Source organism: Schistocerca nitens, chromosome 1 (genome assembly GCF_023898315.1).
Source record: "Schistocerca nitens isolate TAMUIC-IGC-003100 chromosome 1, iqSchNite1.1, whole genome shotgun sequence".
Lineage (NCBI taxonomy): Eukaryota > Metazoa > Arthropoda > Insecta > Orthoptera > Acrididae > Schistocerca > Schistocerca nitens.
The window spans coordinates 769,921,856-769,939,306 of record NC_064614.1 but is presented as its reverse complement, the minus strand read 5'-3'; the positions used below and the strand labels follow the sequence as shown (position 1 = coordinate 769,939,306).

General features: G+C 37.3%; 1 protein-coding gene across 14 annotated transcripts in view; it reads left to right on the top strand.

The window, feature by feature from the left end:
• Positions 1 to 17,451, top strand: part of LOC126261336 (calcium/calmodulin-dependent protein kinase type II alpha chain) — a 1,016,317-nt gene that overhangs the window by 751,724 nt on the left and 247,142 nt on the right. For 11 of the 14 annotated variants that reach the window (XM_049958542.1, XM_049958532.1, XM_049958539.1 and 8 more), the window contains exons 8-11: positions 971 to 1,065; positions 1,159 to 1,281; positions 2,361 to 2,444; positions 2,746 to 2,806. In XM_049958542.1, the coding sequence (XP_049814499.1) occupies positions 971 to 1,065; positions 1,159 to 1,281; positions 2,361 to 2,444; positions 2,746 to 2,806 (363 nt within the window). The remainder of the gene's footprint in view (positions 1 to 970; positions 1,066 to 1,158; positions 1,282 to 2,360; positions 2,445 to 2,745; positions 2,807 to 17,451) is intronic. The other 3 variants (XM_049958533.1, XM_049958541.1, XM_049958530.1) reach the window with 1 other exon arrangement.

Genomic DNA, 17,451 nt, shown 5'->3' with positions numbered 1-17,451 from the left:
CCTATTTCAGAAATAATCTACAGATTACAGCAGTTACTATGTAGTTTCACTTAAATACACTGTTCTTTCACTGAATAATACAGAAAACTAAATCATTTCCACATTAGGAAATGACTGGAACAACTCACTAACACTTGCCAACAGTGACATAAACGTTTCTAGATTTTTATGGAGCATAAACAAATTTACTTGTATAATAATCTTTGCTTCTCTGGAGGTTCTGGAAAACTACTGCAAATACACATCTGGGACATGTTTTATTAAATTCGCCAGAACATTAACAACAAAATAAATGGAAATAATGCTGTACTTTAATCTCATACAGTTTTGTGATGGCTTCATATTAGTGAAGTTGCTAAATGTCAGACAAAATCTTTTATTAGCCGTAACTCCGTAACCAAACATTTGCAGACCTATGTTTATCTCAACTTTTTACTTTACTTTTACTTGTAGAATAACATATTAAAATATTTGCATCTCTTTGTGAATCACCCTGTATAGTGCCCATGTAACTTTAACACTCAGATATGCTGCTAGATCCTTATTTATGTTCTTGTTTATTTATCTACTGAAAACATATTGAAATACTTTTACTTTCCTGTAATAGAACTTAAGTTGTTGATACCTTAATGTGAAGTTGATTATTTACATATTACCACAGAATGTAACCCCAGCAGACTTGTAAGACTGACTCATTCCACATCCTGAGATATATTCACAGCGTGGAACACCGGAACACAAAATAAATAAATAATCTCTGATACTTTGCAATATTTAAACATCTTTTGAAGAGCAGACTGTAATGTTATCACAGTAACCTTTTGTTTGTGGTGTGTGTGCGTGTTGTGTGTGTGTGTGTGTGTGTGTGTGTGTGTGTGTGTAGTCCTTTATTTAGTAAGTGAGGTGATTCCTGTATCATCTTAGTTAATTTCATCTGTTTTAGTTGTATCTCATGAACATTTTCTTTCAGGAGTTATTCTTTATATTTTGCTCGTTGGTTACCCACCATTCTGGGATGAGGATCAACATAGGCTGTATGCGCAAATAAAGGCTGGAGCATATGACGTAAGAAACCAACCATATAAGCTACATGGAATTTGTAATAGTAGCAGGAACAATAATTTGCAATTTTTATATGTGAATGAATAACATTTCCAGTATCCATCTCCAGAATGGGACACAGTCACACCAGAGGCAAAAAATCTGATTAACCAGATGCTGACTGTAAATCCCTCCAAGAGAATAACAGCTTCTGAAGCTCTGAGGCATCCATGGATCTGCGTAAGCTATTGTCTTCTTAGTTGTTTATGTACCAAGTATTGTCAGTAACACTTTGGTATAGCTTCTGATTACTTTTTTGTGTTATCATGCAACATAGCAGTTTATATCTTTGTTTTATGATTATAGATCTGAAACACAAATCAAAGCTTTTTGTGGTAGCAATCAATGTTTTTTCAACAAATGTAATTTAAAGCAATAAATGTTATAACATAATTTGCAAATTTCACATATCCGTTAACCCATGCTTTGTTCATGTTGACTTGAGTTTCGCAAAAATTTGCTTAAATGGAGAGTTTGGTTTAAAAAATTTAGATGACTCTTGACATTCTTTGTTGAAAAGTGATGTTTCTACTTAACAAGCAATTGGTTGTATTTTGCTGGCCTTAGAAACAATTTTGCTCTCTCTCTCTCTCTCTCTCTCTCTCTCTCTCTCTCTCTCTCTTTTAAACAAACTTTGTTTTCTGGATTTTACTAAAAACCGTAATTATCTTTTCACATAGACATTCAACAAAATTGTGTTTCCACTTATATGTTCAAGTAACGTGTATTCCGAAATGATGAGAGTGATTTGAGTAGAAAATTTATTATTTCACTGTATGAGTAACATTGTTCCCAAAATGAAAATTTTATTTTACGTGTCTAATGAATGCCCTGATGTGGTGTGTTGTACCCATCTACTGAAAAGCAGTACAAAGTATGAGGTAATTGGGCCATGAATTCTCCTATATTTCCTATTTCTGCTAAGGTTTAATTTGCACAGCGAGATTCAGGTTTCATTGAACCTATAAAATTTTTATAAGCAAAATAATTCTGTTGAGTGGTAGGACTATTTCTTTAACTTTCTGCACATACTAAAATACACTTTCTTTTAAATATTAGTCATTTATTCACACATTGTACTAGACTTACAGTTTTGGTTACTTCTGATAGTGTTTGGTAGATTCTGTTTTCCATTTTGTCTATTTGCTGGTATTTCTGTTATATTTGACAAATTTTGTATGTTTATGAGTTAAAAATTCATTTGATTTACATGTGGTATTCTGAACCTACTGAAACATATCCTTGTCTTTCTGTTTCAGCAAAGGGAACGTGTTGCATCAGTGGTCCACAGACAAGAAACTGTTGATTGTCTGAAGAAGTTCAATGCAAGGCGTAAGCTAAAGGTGAGACAAGTTACTAAAATTGGCTTTACATGTGTTAATTAATTTACATTAATTACCATTCAGCACTAAAGTAGAACTGAGTATTCTAAATCCTCAAGGAGTATCTCCTTTTTTGAGTTTACTTTTTTTGCTTCTACAGACTTTCTGTAAAGTTACTACCTTTTATAAAATTACTGCTGGTAGTAGCTAAAATAAACCTGTTATTGGACATCTAAATGAATTATGCTTTCAGTTCATTTATATTTAATCTGCATTTGTATTTGGGCGTCGTAACCCTCTAAATATTTTACATTTGTTCTAGGGTGCTATTCTAACAACCATGCTTGCAACTCGCAATTTTTCCAGTAAGTATGATGCTCATGGTAAGTACCTCCGGACCCCACAACTGGTGGATTACGTGTGTGTGGTACTGTGGAAAGTGGGCACATCATCCCTCTCCCATTTTGAATGTGCACCCCTAATGAATGTCATTCACTACATATCTATTGTATGTTGGGTGAAAAATATATTTTTTTAAAATCTAATTGTAATGCATCCCATTTTACCTTAAAAGTCACAATCACTTGCCACTATTCTCGTAAATTAATGAAATTGTTTTGAAAATTTTTCATCCTTGTACTTGAATGGGGGTGATGGGTAGGCTTGAAAAAATTAGAACTCGAGAAAGTTCTGACAGATGATAAAAATATTGCAGCCATACTTTTATTATTCCTTTGATTTAATTTAACCAGAGTTTCCAACTAATTATAGATGGATTTTAAGTGTCATTGGAGACAAAGTGAAAATTGTACTAGCTTGGAAGAGAATATGTTAATTTTGACACCACCTGATTTTTTCAGCCTATATATCAAAATCACTACCACATAGGATGCCACTAGTCATACTGATGTATAATATTTGCTTCCTTATGCTGCAGCTTCTGAGTATTTTCAAAGTAGTAATCTGATCAAACAACGTTAGCTTGTACCTTCAGCCTGGTAACAGCTTTAATTCAATATCATTTGCAGTGGATAAGCAGTGTATCAGGATATGGATTTTATATTTGTAACCATGTTTGCAGATTTTGTGATTCTTAAGTTTAGCTAAGCATTAAGGGCACTGACAGTCACAAAACTGACATATTAATAGAGCCTTTTCTTTTATTGTGGAACGAAGGGACAAATTAGAGACCCCAGATAGCCTGTGATACATTCTGAATACATTTAGGCTCACTAGGAAACCATTTCATAGGGAAAATGTACGGTTTTTGTTACATCAATACTCAAGACAAATATGTCAACTTTCAGTGTTGAGACTCCTAAGATATAATGTAACATCTTTTGCATTATGATTCTTCAATGAAAAAAATTATCAGTCATTGCTCATTAGTTTTTCATCATTGAATGCTCACTGACTGATGTTACACAATAAATTCGCAGTGACATGACATCATGCTTTAGATATATGCAATGAATGGCATTCATGAATGGAGATTTCACTGTTACTTGTTTACTAATTGTTTGTGTTCTCATATTGATTTTTGAAGCACTGCTCCTTGTAAATGAAAAGTACAAGATCACTTGAACACTCAAATGTCTTCATTTAACAAATTTGAAGTTGTTTGATTGTAGTACTAGTAGGGATAATGTGTAGTTTATGTTATCCTTAGTGCAGTTAGCTATTAGTCATAGTACTGCATATGTATGCTAAGTGTACAGTGTGACTGCACCTTTTCCTTTAGGACATGCTGTAATTACATTAGATTATATCGGAATGGCACAGAATTCTTCAGGTATTTTATGTACAGTAGTTAGAGTGTGTAGATACCTGGTCAAGTAAGCTGCCTTGGATATTATCAGTGATGAGATACATGTATATTTTATGGCACATCTGTATAATATTTTACAAACTTCGAAACCAAATCTACATAAAGTCATAGTTTGTTGTACTTCTCAGGTAAACATTTTCAAAATTGTTGACCTATCCCACTTGGGTGAACCATTACATGCTGTATTTCTTACCTCTGGTTTTAAGTGGCAACATAAGTAAATTCCTTATTTCTTTTGTTATTATGAAGATATCTGTGGTGACATATATGTACACATTATTTGCATATCTGTTACTTGTAAAATTTTGGTAGGGTACCTAACTATTCCACCAGCCCAAAGTTTATGTTTACTGATCCTTGTAGTTTGATACTGTATAAATTAGTTATTGTTATTAAATAGGTCAAAATGATGTATTGAGTGTTGTTGCTGCAATAGTGCTGCACATTTAAACACTGATCATCTTTATTCCAATTTTTTAAATATTGTACATAGATTACTAATTTTACTGATCCATTGATGGCTAAATGATTTTCCATGATGCACACGAGTTGAACAAAATTTACTCACCTCTGAAACAACTTTCTGTAAAGAAAATCTGATGTAAATCTGCACCATATATCTCTAGATTTAATTTTCAGTAATAAGAATTGTAATTGTAACTGCTCAAACCACATACACAATTCTTTCACAATTTTTTAAAAAATCTTTAATGTTTGTTTTCCTTTCTCTCAGTGAAAGAGCTTTGAAAAGTTGTGAAAACTGAAGATTCAACAATTTTTTGGAATTTTAGTGCTGGTTGTTATCTATTTCTTCCTGTTTCAGCAGTTAGTAAATATTTCATTTTATGTAAATATTTGCTAAAACTCTAGTGATATATTCTGGTATGGTATTTCAGGCAGAAACATTTGGGGTGGGGGAGATGTGGAGGAAGAAAAAACCGTTTACTTTCTTTACTGCTTTATTGCAGTTATATTGTTATCCTCTATATCAGCCTGCCTCATGATTGATGACTTGTTAGATCCTCAGTCTTACTAGGGGCTTTTCCTCATTGACGGGACTGTAACATGGTCTTCTCGGCCCCTTGCAGTGGTACCATCCATTGAAGTCTTAGAGTATGAGGCAATGACAAATCAACAGGCTGATAGCTTATAAGACAGTAGTTTTGTAGTATTTAGTTGGATTTTTCCTAGTACCAGTTGTTTCAGTGACATAGTGACATGACTGGAACATGTAAATGCTAGCAGAGGAACTTATGAACTGCAGAACAGACACAATAGATAAAGTATTATATACTGATTAGATTTGCATCAGCAGTGAATGTATTCAAAAGAATAAAAACATTAAAAGGCATACTCACTGGTTTATTTTACACTACACCTCAACTGGAAGAGAGATTGAGGTCAAAAATGCATCTAAAATGTGAACTGATGATATGTTATTCAGGAAGCAGTATTTCAGAAGTAGGTTAATTTTCTTTGATATGCTCCATTTTTTCAAACAAAGAAAAAAAGCTATGTTAGAGCAGCAATAGTTTTACTAAATTTTAGCTTGTAAGACAGAAGATGACTTCACTTCTCTCCCCAGTTTCACTGTTTTTGTTAATTGTTGACCTATTGCAACACCATTCCTTTCCTTGCAAACACTATCTTGTTCCACTTGAATCAGCACTGTAAAAATTTAACCCAAAATAGAGAAACATTCAAAAAAAGTAAATGGTAAAGGCCACTGTGTTTTCCCCAAAGCATTCACAAATGTCATTCATTTTCTCATGTGCATACTTCCCATACTTGTTTGCATGAAATGAATTTGAAGGTACTCAAAGATAATAATCTGTCTGCATATCTGTCTGACCACTGTACGGCATTCCATGAGATGTATACAAAAGAATATTCCTAATCATTGCCAGAAGCTTTTGGGCACAAAGTCCGGTAAAAGAGAGATGTTTGTTACCTTAGTTGATAGTACTTTCTAATTCTCTTCATAAACAAATGCTGCTTTCTCTTTAGATATTACTTAGCGATGAAAAGACTCGATACTGTTTGAGATGTGTGCTCTGTGAATGTCAGTCATTGTTTTTCTAACTTGCATTAAGAAACAGAATAATTTTTATGTAAAATATAACAGTGAGATGTATTCAGATTACCATTAAGTATTCAGATTACCATTAAAGTAAACAAAACACTAGAAATGCTTACAATATAAGAAAATATGAAGGTATTAACAAACAATAAGTGGAAACCTTACAAAATGTTCTAGAGTTCAAGGCACTTCCAAAAAGGCAATAGGACAGAATTAATGCTATGGGCTCAACTAAACTAAATGGCCTTACATAGAAGTATTTAGTTCTTTGGACCAAACCTAAGGATAGCATAGTTTGAAAAATCTACACACAGTCACACACATGCATCTAACACTTGACCCTAACTGTTTGAGTGATTGTTACAGCTTTTTTTGTGTGTGTGTGTGTGTGTGTGTGTGTGTTTGGTTTGGTTTGGTTGAGATGATACGAGGGGAAGGGTGGAGTTTTGCGACAGGGAGAGGGTAAAATGGCATAGGGACAAAGTGTGGATACAACGTATGACAGATGCAGAAACAAATTGAGGATAGAATGAGCTATCAATGCAACTCTGTGAATGAACATGAGAGAGTTAAGAGGAGGAAAGGGACCATAAGGTGTGGGCAGCAGGGAAACAAAGTGAAAAAAAGATAGGGAGGAGAAGGTGAGATCAAGGAAATGGAACAGAAGCAGCCAAGGAAGGTGGCTAGTGAACACTGAAGAGGGTAGGGGAGTCAGAATCCAAATGACACAATTCCTGTAGCAGCTGCTGAACTTTTTGGTGTTGTTGTGTGCAGTATGTTCAGCAGTTGTATGGCTGGTTTTACTCTTAGCCACATTTTGATGGTGGCCATTCATGTGGATAGACAGCTGTTGCACCAGGCTCTTCATCTCAAAGTAACACTTGTGCCATATGTTCTCAATTATTTGTTGGATGTATTTCAGTCACTGTCTCTCTCCATGGTTTTTACTCTCTATGGCACCCTCTAGTACCATGTAAGTTCTTCCAATTGTCTTCGTACATGTCCTTTCATTGTCTCCCTTCATCTTGTCAGAGTTATCCACATGTTCCTTTCTTCATCAATCCTGTGGAGAATCACCTCATTCCTTACCTTGTTAGTCTACCAAATTTTCAACATCCATCCCTAGCACCACACCTCAAATGCTTCAGTCTTCATCTTTTCCTGTTTTCCCATACTCCACAATTCACTACCATGCAGTGCTAAGCTTCAAACTTACATTCTCAGAATTTTCGTTCTCATATTAAGGCCAATGTTTGATTCTAGTTGACCTTTAAGCCAGGAATATGCTCTTGCCTATGCTGATCTGATTTTTATTTCTTCTTGCTTTGTCTGTTTTGTGTTATTTTGCTTCCAAGTTAGCAGAATTCGTCTACTTCACCTACTGAAGCTCTCCTGTTCAGATAAGTTTATCACTAATCTCACTTCTGACTTTCCTCATTACTTTAGTCTATCTTCAGTTTACTCTCAATCTATATTCTGTACTCACTAGACTGTTCATTCCATTCGCCACATCCTGTAATTGTTCTTCACTTTCACTGGTGATAGGAATGCCATCACAAATCTTATCATTGATATCCTTTCACCTTGAATTTTAATCCCACTTTTGAACCTTTCTCTTATTTACATATCTGCTCCCCCCCCCATGAACCATGGACCTTGCCGATGGTGGGGAGGCTTGCGTGCCTCAGCAATACAGATAGCCGTACCGTAGGTACAACCACAACGGAGGGGTATCTGTTGATAGGCCAGACAAACGTGTGGTTCCTGAAGAGGGGCAGCAGCCTTTTCAGTAGTTGCAAGGGCAACAGTCTGGATGATTGACTGATCTGGCCTTGTAATAATAACCAAAACCGCCTTGTTGTGCTGGTACTGCGAACGGCTGAAAGCAAGGGGAAACTACGGCCGTAATTTTTCCCGAGGGCATGCAGCTTTGCTGTATGATTAAATGATGATGGCGTCCTCTTGGGTAAAATATTCCGGAGGTAAAATAGTCCCCCATTCGGATCTCCGGGCGGGGACTACTCAAGAGAATGTCGTTATCAGGAGAAAGAAAACTGGCGTTCTACGGTTCGGAGCGTGGAATGTCAGGTCCCTTAATCGGGCAGGTAGGGTAGAAAATTTGAAAAGGGAAATGGATAGGTTAAAGTTTGATATAGTGGGAATTAGTGAAGTTCGGTGGCAGGAGGAACAAGAGTTCTGGTCAGGTGACTACAGGGTTATCAACACAAAGTCAAATAGGGGTAATGCAGGAGTAGGTTTAATAATGAATAGGAAAATAGGAATGCGGGTAAGCTACTACAAACAGCTTAGTGAACGCATTATTGTGGCCAAGATAGATACGAAGCCCACACCTACTACAGTAGTACAAGTTTATATGCCAACTAGCTCTGCAGATGACGAAGAAATTGAAGAAATGTATGATGAAATAAAGGAAATTATTCAGATAGTGAAGGGAGACGAAAATTTAATAGTCATGGGTGACTGGAATTCGAGTGTAGGAAAAGGGAGAGAAGGAAACATAGTAGGTGAATATGGATTGGGGCTAAGAAATGAAAGAGGAAGCCGCCTGGTAGAATTTTGCACAGAGCACAACTTACTCATAGCTAACACTTGGTTTAAGAATCATGATAGAAGGTTGTATACATGGAAGAACCCCGGAGATACTAAAAGGTATCAGATTGATTATATAATGGTAAGACAGAGATTTAGGAACCAGGTTTTAAATTGTAAGACATTTCCAGGGGCAGATGTGGACTCTGACCACAATCTATTGGTTATGACCTGTAGATTAAAACTGAAGAAACTGCAAAAAGGTGGGAATTTAAGGAGATGGGACCTGGATAAACTGAAAGAACCAGAGGTTGTACAGAGTTTCAGGGAGAGCATAAGGGAACAATTGACAGGAATGGGGGAAAGAAATACAGTAGAAGAAGAATGGGTAGCTTTGAGGGATGAAGTAGTGAAGGCAGCAGAGGATCAAGTAGGTAAAAAGACAAGGGCTAGTAGAAATCGTTGGGTAACAGAAGAAATATTGAATTTAATTGATGAAAGGAGAAAATATAAAAATGCAGTAAATGAAGCAGGCAAAAAGGAATACAAACGTCTCAAAAATGAGATCAACAGGAAGTGCAAAATGGCTAAGCAGGGATGGCTAGAGGACAAATGTAAGGCTGTAGAGGCTTATCTTACTAGGGGTAAGATAGATACTGCCTACAGGAAAATTAAAGAGACCTTTGGAGATAAGAGAACCACTTGTATGAACATCAAGAGCTCAGATGGAAACCCAGTTCTAAGCAAAGAAGGGAAAGCAGAAAGGTGGAAGGAGTATATATAGGGTCTATACAAGGGCGATGTACTTGAGGACAATATTATGGAAATGAAAGAGGATGTAGATGAAGATGAAATGGGAGATACGATACTGCGTGAAGAGTTTGACAGAGCACTGAAAGACCTGAGTCGAAACAAGGCCCCCGGAGTAGACAACATTCCATTGGAACTACTGGCGGCCTTGGGAGAGCCAGTCCTGACAAAACTCTACCATCTGGTGAGCAAGATGTATGAGACAGGCGAAATACCCTCGGACTTCAAGAAGAATATAATAATTCCAATCCCAAAGAAAGCAGGTGTTGACAGATGTGAGAATTACCGAACAATCAGTTTAATAAGCCACAGCTGCAAAATACTAACATGAATTCTTTACAGACGAATGGAAAAACTAGTAGAAGCCGACCTCGGGGAAGATCAGTTTGGATTCTGTAGAAATACTGGAACACGTGAGGCAATACTGACCTTACGACTTATCTTAGAAGAAAGATTAAGGAAAGGGAAACCTACATTTCTAGCATTTGTAGACTTAGAGAAAACTTTTGACAATGTTGACTGGAATACTCTCTTTCAAATTCTAAAGGTGGCAGGGGTAAAATACAGGGAGCGAAAGGCTATTTACAATTTGTACAGAAACCAGATGGCAGTTATAAGAGTCGAGGGGCATGAAAGGGAAGCAGTGGTTGGGAAGGGAGTAACACAGGGTTGTAGCCTCTCCCCGATGTTATTCAATCTGTATATTGAGCAAGCAGTAAAGGAAACAAAAGAAAAATTCGGAGTAGGTATTAAAATCCATGGAGAAGAAATAAAAACTTTGAGGTTCGCCGATGACATTGTAATTCTGTCAGAGACAGCAAAGGACTTGGAAGAGCAGTTGAACGGAATGGATGGTGTCTTGAAGGGAGGATATAAGATGAACATCAACAAAAGCAAAACCAGGATAATGGAATGTAGTCGAATTAAGTCGGGTGATGTTGAGGGTATTAGATTAGGAAATGGGACACTTAAAGTAGTAAAGGAGTTTTGCTATTTGGGGAGCAAAATAACTGATGATGGTCGAAGTAGAGAGGATATAAAATGTAGACTGGCAATGGCAAGGAAAGCGTTTCTGAAGAAGAGAAATTTGTTAACATCGAGTATAGATTTAAGTGTCAGGAAGTCATTTCTGAAAGTATTTGTATGGAGTGTAGCCATGTATGGAAGTGAAACATGGACAGTAAATAGTTTGGACAAGAAGAGAATAGAAGCTTTTGAAATGTGGTGCTACAGAAGAATGCTGAAGATTAGATGGGTAGATCACATAACTAATGAGGAGGTACTGAATAGGATTGGGGAGAAGAGGAGTTTGTGGCACAACTTGACTAGAAGAAGGGATCGGTTGGTAGGACATGTTCTGAGGCATCAAGGGATCACCAATTTAGTATTGGAGGGCAGCGTGGAGGGTAAAAATCGTAGGGGGAGACCAAGAGATGAATACACTAAGCAGATTCAGAAGGATGTAGGTTGCAGTAGGTACTGGGAGATGAAGAAGCTTGCACAGGATAGAGTAGCAAGGAGAGCTGCATCAAACCAGTCTCAGGACTGAAGACCACAACAACAACACATATCTGCTGTTTCAATGTATGGACTGAACAGTAGGGGTGAAAGACTACACCCCTGTCTTACACCCTTTTTAATCTGAGCACTTTGTTCCTGGTCTTGCGTTCTTATTGTTCACTCTTGGTTCTTGTACATATTGCATATATTCAGCTTTCCCTGCAGCTCATTCCTTTATTCCAGATTGAAAACTCCATCACCAGTTGCAATGTTAAAATTGCCTTTCTTGTGCCCTTACCTATAGCTGGACTGGTCATCATCTAACAGATCTTCATCTTTCTTTTCAGTCCTTGTCAGCAACTTGGTTGCATGAACTGTTAAGCTGATTGATAGTTCTGGCAGCTATCTGCCCATGCTGTCTTTAGTACTGTGTAGATAGTATTTTTGTGAAAGCCTTATGTCTACAGACTCGTAGAGTCTACACCTCAACTTGAACAAACATTTTGTTGCAACATTCCCAAATAATTTTTGAAATTCTGGAGGAATTTTATCTATCTTTTTTGTCTTATTTGATCACAAGTCTTCCAAAGCTCTGTTAAAAGAGCGTTGAATTGCAGAGTGGCACAACAAAAAGATTGCTATTAAAAGTGTGTTGAATTGCAGACTGGCACAACAAAAAGATTGCCATACATTTGAGTTTTTGGCCTAAAGGCCTTCTCATTATATCGTCAGTATTACATCTTGGATTTAATTTTAAAGCTCTATTAAACTCTGAGTCTCCTATGTGTTTAATATCAACTCCCATCTTTTTTCTACCATGTCATCAACAGACAAGTCTTTCCCTTAAGAGAGGCCCTCAGTGTACTTTTTCTGCCTATCTGCTCTTCATTGAGCTTTCAGCCAAATCCTCCTTCAGAACACACACACACACACGCACACACACACACAGAGAGAGAGAGAGAGAGAGAGAGAGAGAGACAGAACCGACCAGAGTGCAACTGTCATGTTGAGGATCAATCTGAAGTGGGGCAGGGAAGGGGATCGGACAACAGGGTGGGAGGATGTCTGCTTGAGCATGCAGGAAATAAATGGAGGCATGACAAGACCAACAGGATCAGTGTCGGAAGGCTGTGGGGCAGGAAGATTATTTGGGTGATGAGGGGTGGAGAGGAGAGGAGCAGGGAAGGGAAGGGGAAAGATGGCCAGGAGCACTGGCAGAGCATGGCAGGCAATGAGCATGAAGGGATGTGAATAGGGAGGAGGTTATAGAACAGAGGGAGTGGACACTGTTGGGTGGAGGGTATGCAGACAGTACTTTGCTGTAGGTTGAGACCAGGATAATTTTGGGAGTGGAGAATTTGTTGCAACGATAACTCCCATCTGTGCATTTCTGAAAAACTAATGGTACAGAGGAGGTACCAGATTGCACAGGTTGTGAAGCAGCCATTGAAATCAAGCATATTCAGCTTTATGTTGTACCACAGGTTGGTCTATCAAGCTCCTTTCCACAGTTTGATGGTGGCTATTTATCCTGGTGGACAGCTGATTGGTAGTCATACCAATATAAAAACCTGTAGCAAAGTGGACCATCCTGTGACACAACATGTGGCTGAACACAATGTGCTTGATTTCAGTGTCTGCGTCACAACCCGGTCCATATGGATCCTCCCTTCCACCACCAGCTTTTCTGAACTATGAAGATGGAAGTTATCCTTACAACAAATTCTCTGGTGCTCAAATTATCCTGGCCTCAGCCTGTCACAACTTACTGTCAGCGCATCGTCCACCCAACAGTTTCCACCCACTCTGTCCTATCACCTCCTCTCTATTAAAGTCCCCCACCCTCATCATGTGCCGCCCTCTACCAATGTACGTACCCCCACCCCCACACTAGCCACTCCCACTCCCACCAAGCACAGCTTCCAAACACTGCACTTTTCAGTCTTGTCATTCCCTGTGCACTCCACTGGAGAGCACTCTTCTCCTTCCCGCCCTCCCCCAGCTGCCCCACCAATACTCAGCTATTCTTCCACCTCTCCTGCCCCATTCCAGATTGCCACTCAACATGACAGTTAAGGTGATGGAGATGGTGGTCACGTGTGCGAAAGGTGTTCTTGCTTTTCTTTGTGTGTATGTGTGTGTGTGTGTGTGTGTGTGTGTGTGTGTGTGTGTCGAGTTTCTCTTTTCTGAAGAAAGCTTTGGCTGAAAGCTAAAAGTGAAACAATCTTTTTGTTGTACCTGCCTGCATCTCATTATGTCATCTTTAAGATGAGCAGCAATCTTCCCTTTTCCTAATATTTTTGCAACTGTTTCTTCTGTTACCCAAGGTTTCTTCACATTTATTTTCTTTGTAGCTAGGTTTGTTTGCCCAACATCTGTTACTGCCCTTTTTAGAAATGTAAATTTCCTCTCAGCTGAACTGCCTGATACAGCATACAGTATCTATAGCATCAGAGAACATCAAATGCATCTCATCACTTCTCAATACTTCAGTATCCCACTTATTTGTACAGTGATACTTTCAAACTAGTCCCTTAAACTTCAGCATACTCCTCATCACTACTGCATTGTGGTCAGAGTTGTGTCTGCTCCTGGGAATGCTTACAATCCAGTATCTGATTTCAGAATCTCTGTGTAATAATTATGTAATCCAGCTGAGATCTTCCTGTATCTCCAGACCTTTTCCATGTATATCTTACCCTCTTCTGATTTTTGAAGAGAGTATTCACTATTACCATCTGAAATTTTTTGCAGAACACAATTAGTCTTTCTGCTCTTTCATTCCTACTACCAAGCTCATATTCTCTCCTAACTTTCCCTACAACCACATTTATGTCTCCCATGATTCTTAGATTATTATCTCCTTCTACATACTAAATTATTCATTCAATATCCTCATATACTTTCTCTATATCTTCATCTTCTACTTGTGACATTGGCATGCATGCCTGAACTGTTGTTGTTGATGTTGGTTTGCTGCCAATTCTGGTTAGAAAAATCTTATTACTGAAATTTTCCCAGTAACTTACACTCTACCCTACCCTACCTTCCTCCTCCTCCGGTTATACCATTTTCTGCAGCTATTGATATTTTCTTGCATTCATCTGACCAGAAATCCTTGTGTTCTTTTGATTTCACTCCACTGACTCCATTATATTTAGACTGAACCTTTGCATTCTGCTTTTCAGGTTTTCTAGTTTCCCTGCCATGTTCAAACTTCTGACAGTTCACACCCTGACTCATAGACTGTTACCCTTTCATTGGTTATGCGTCCTTTTCTCATGGTCACCTCTCCCTTGGCAGTCGCTTCCTGGAGATCTGAATAAGAGATTAGTTTGGAGTCTTTTGCCAGTGGAGAGATCATCATGACATTTTTCAATTACAGGCCACATGTCCTGTGGATACACATTATATGTCTATAATACAGTGGTTCCCATTGCCCTCTGCATTCTGTTCCCATTCATTGTTGCTGATACTTCTGCATTATCGGAGCAGTTCACCACCTCAAGGGCAAGAAGTTAACCTGAAATTGTGTCCACTCCTCTGCCATCTTTCACGGGACCATTGCAGAATGAAGATTACTTCTTATAATGGAGGTCTTTGGCTGCCATTGCTGATGTTTTTTATTCGACATTTAAGTAGTCACTGGGTTCAAACCCAGGATTCAGGAAATTTTGATTCCTGTTCATAGACACTACCCCTGGTCCATGAATTGTCATTCCCACTTAAAATGTAGCTAGTCTCTGTGACCCCCGACAGGGTATGAACAGACATTCACTTCGGTGCAGACATACACTTGTGAGGCAGTGGCTTCTGTATCCCATAGCAAGGGGGTTTTGAATTAAATGACTGCTAATCAGCAGTTGTTGTTGATCATTGTCAAGTAATTTGCTTTACTGCAGCCCTTCAATATTGTGTTAAAATCTATCATAGTAAAAAATAACTCTTATTAGTTTGTGGCCATGCCAGTAGGCTCTGGTGGCAGATGAGATACTCATGATACACCTTTGACAGATAGCATGTGGATAGTCCAATACATATATAGCCTTGCAGATGCAATGCAATGTACAATGTCTGATGACAACTTAGTTATGTGATACATTGAATTACCCTATTTGCCTGCCAATAATATCTACAGCAAATTATGCGTAATTACTTTACTCTGGAATGTACACTTTTCATTTTAGGCACATCTAGAATTTACCTTTATTAAGGTCTTCTCAGCTGTTGATTAACTCATTTCATTCTTCTCCTTTACAACTCCATGTTACTCTTTTTCTGAATTATTTACTGCTCTTTCACATTTTTTGTCAGTCTTTTTTATGTTGTTTGTCATCTTCTTGTATCTTCATGGTCTTATCATTTCCCTTATTTTTAAATTTAGCTTTTTGTTCATCTCTTTGGTTAGAAAGGTGATAATTATATATCATTAATCTCATATTTTAAGTAGAACACGTTTTTAGTGCATAGACACTGAAGTAAATGTTCATAATGTAATCATACAAAAATCTGAACAAGACTAGACATGATGATTTGTTTTATGCCATATATTCCTCTCGGTGTTTATTGAGGTCCAAAGTGCTCTTCAGTCCTATATTTGTCAACAGAAGGGTTTAAACATTCACCTATCAAAATATATCTCATTGATAATGTTGTTAGTTGTGGTATGTCTGTAGAAAAGTATAGTGAGGTAAATATTCGATAATGCTAGCATATAACAGGCTTCAGGACTATCTCTGAGGAAATAGTCTAGGCACAGCTTTTAGATGTGTAATTTATTTATTTCAATTTTTGTGCTCTGTTGACAAATAGTGTTTTTTCTTGCTGCATACCTCTTAGTGCTTAAAAGTTGCACCAGAACACAATAAGTATAGTTTCAACATGAATGTTTCTGTATTACTTCACTGTTACTACCACAAAGTTGCAATTGTTATTGCTTTAAATGATGCAATGGACTTAGTTCAGAGAACAGAACTGTACCATGCAAAAGCACTGCGAAAGTTTGCACAGTATAGAAAGTTTGCTTCTGGCTTACATCTAATGAGATTTTGTCTTATATATTTGTTGTTTCTAATTTAGTTGTGAAAAGCTATGAAGAGGTGCAGTGTGCTTCGTCATTATGCAGGCTTCTGTGACAGATATACTGGACAAAATTCAGAATGTGTTAAATATCAACAGATGTTGCATCAGAACCTATATTTTGGGAATCCTGATAGCGAAGGGAAGAGTGCTCAGCCACACAGTTCAGACTGAAAGGAAATAAATGATGGTACAGCAGAAAGTGTTAATTATTAACGAAAGTTAACAACAGATCTGTGTTAGTAAGTTGGTACAAATGCGGTGAAATAAACATTCCATGTACATATCATTCATTAACTGTTGATGTGCATCAGTACAACTATTGTTTTATTGCAACTATTATTTTATTACATAATTATTAAGAGAAAATGTGTTTGGAACTTTCTTAATCTGAAAGACTTTGAGAGGAATTATATTTTGTGTTCCTACAGGTGTAAATTTTAGCTTCTCTTTGTCCTTATGTAGTAATGTCAAATAGTGTGACTTAAAAGTTCTAGTTGTGAATAAAATTGATAGGTGTCATTTATATTTGGTTTGAAGGTAGATCACTACTTATGTGAAAAATAACGTAGAAGAGAATGAGTATTGACAAGAAGGGACTAGATATTTAAAATCCCATACTTATTGATCATTGATCATGGGACTGGGTGAGGAACATAAGAAGACAGAATCTTGCATCTTATCATACAAAATGTTGAAGGTTCTCATGTGTGTCACCCATTTTCCCAAAATAGAAATAAATTTGGTGAAATGAAAAGAGTTAGGTATCTGCTTTAAGTAAGTCATGAAATCCCTGTAATATTGTTCCCTGTTTTTCAGACATGGTTATGAAGTGATTCTTCGAATAAACAGTTATTTCATATCAAAGAAAGTCAATTTTAATTCTCAATAGTCTCTTACATTATGTGTGTGTATGTGTACTGTTGAGACTGTAGCTGTTGTATTTTGCTGATTAATTGATCATCTACTTTGTGCTATAGTTTATATCTATGGAGTAAAGCATTTCGGGCAATTTGCCATTAGCTCATGTAGTGAGATTGTTTGTTAGGGCTACATTTATTTGAAAGCAGATGTTTTGATTTCAACTTCATGTATTACACAAGAGAATAAAAAATCTTATTGATGGTATCATCTCCTTCATTCTGCAATTTTAAATACAGTTCTTCCTCTGTCCTAGGAGG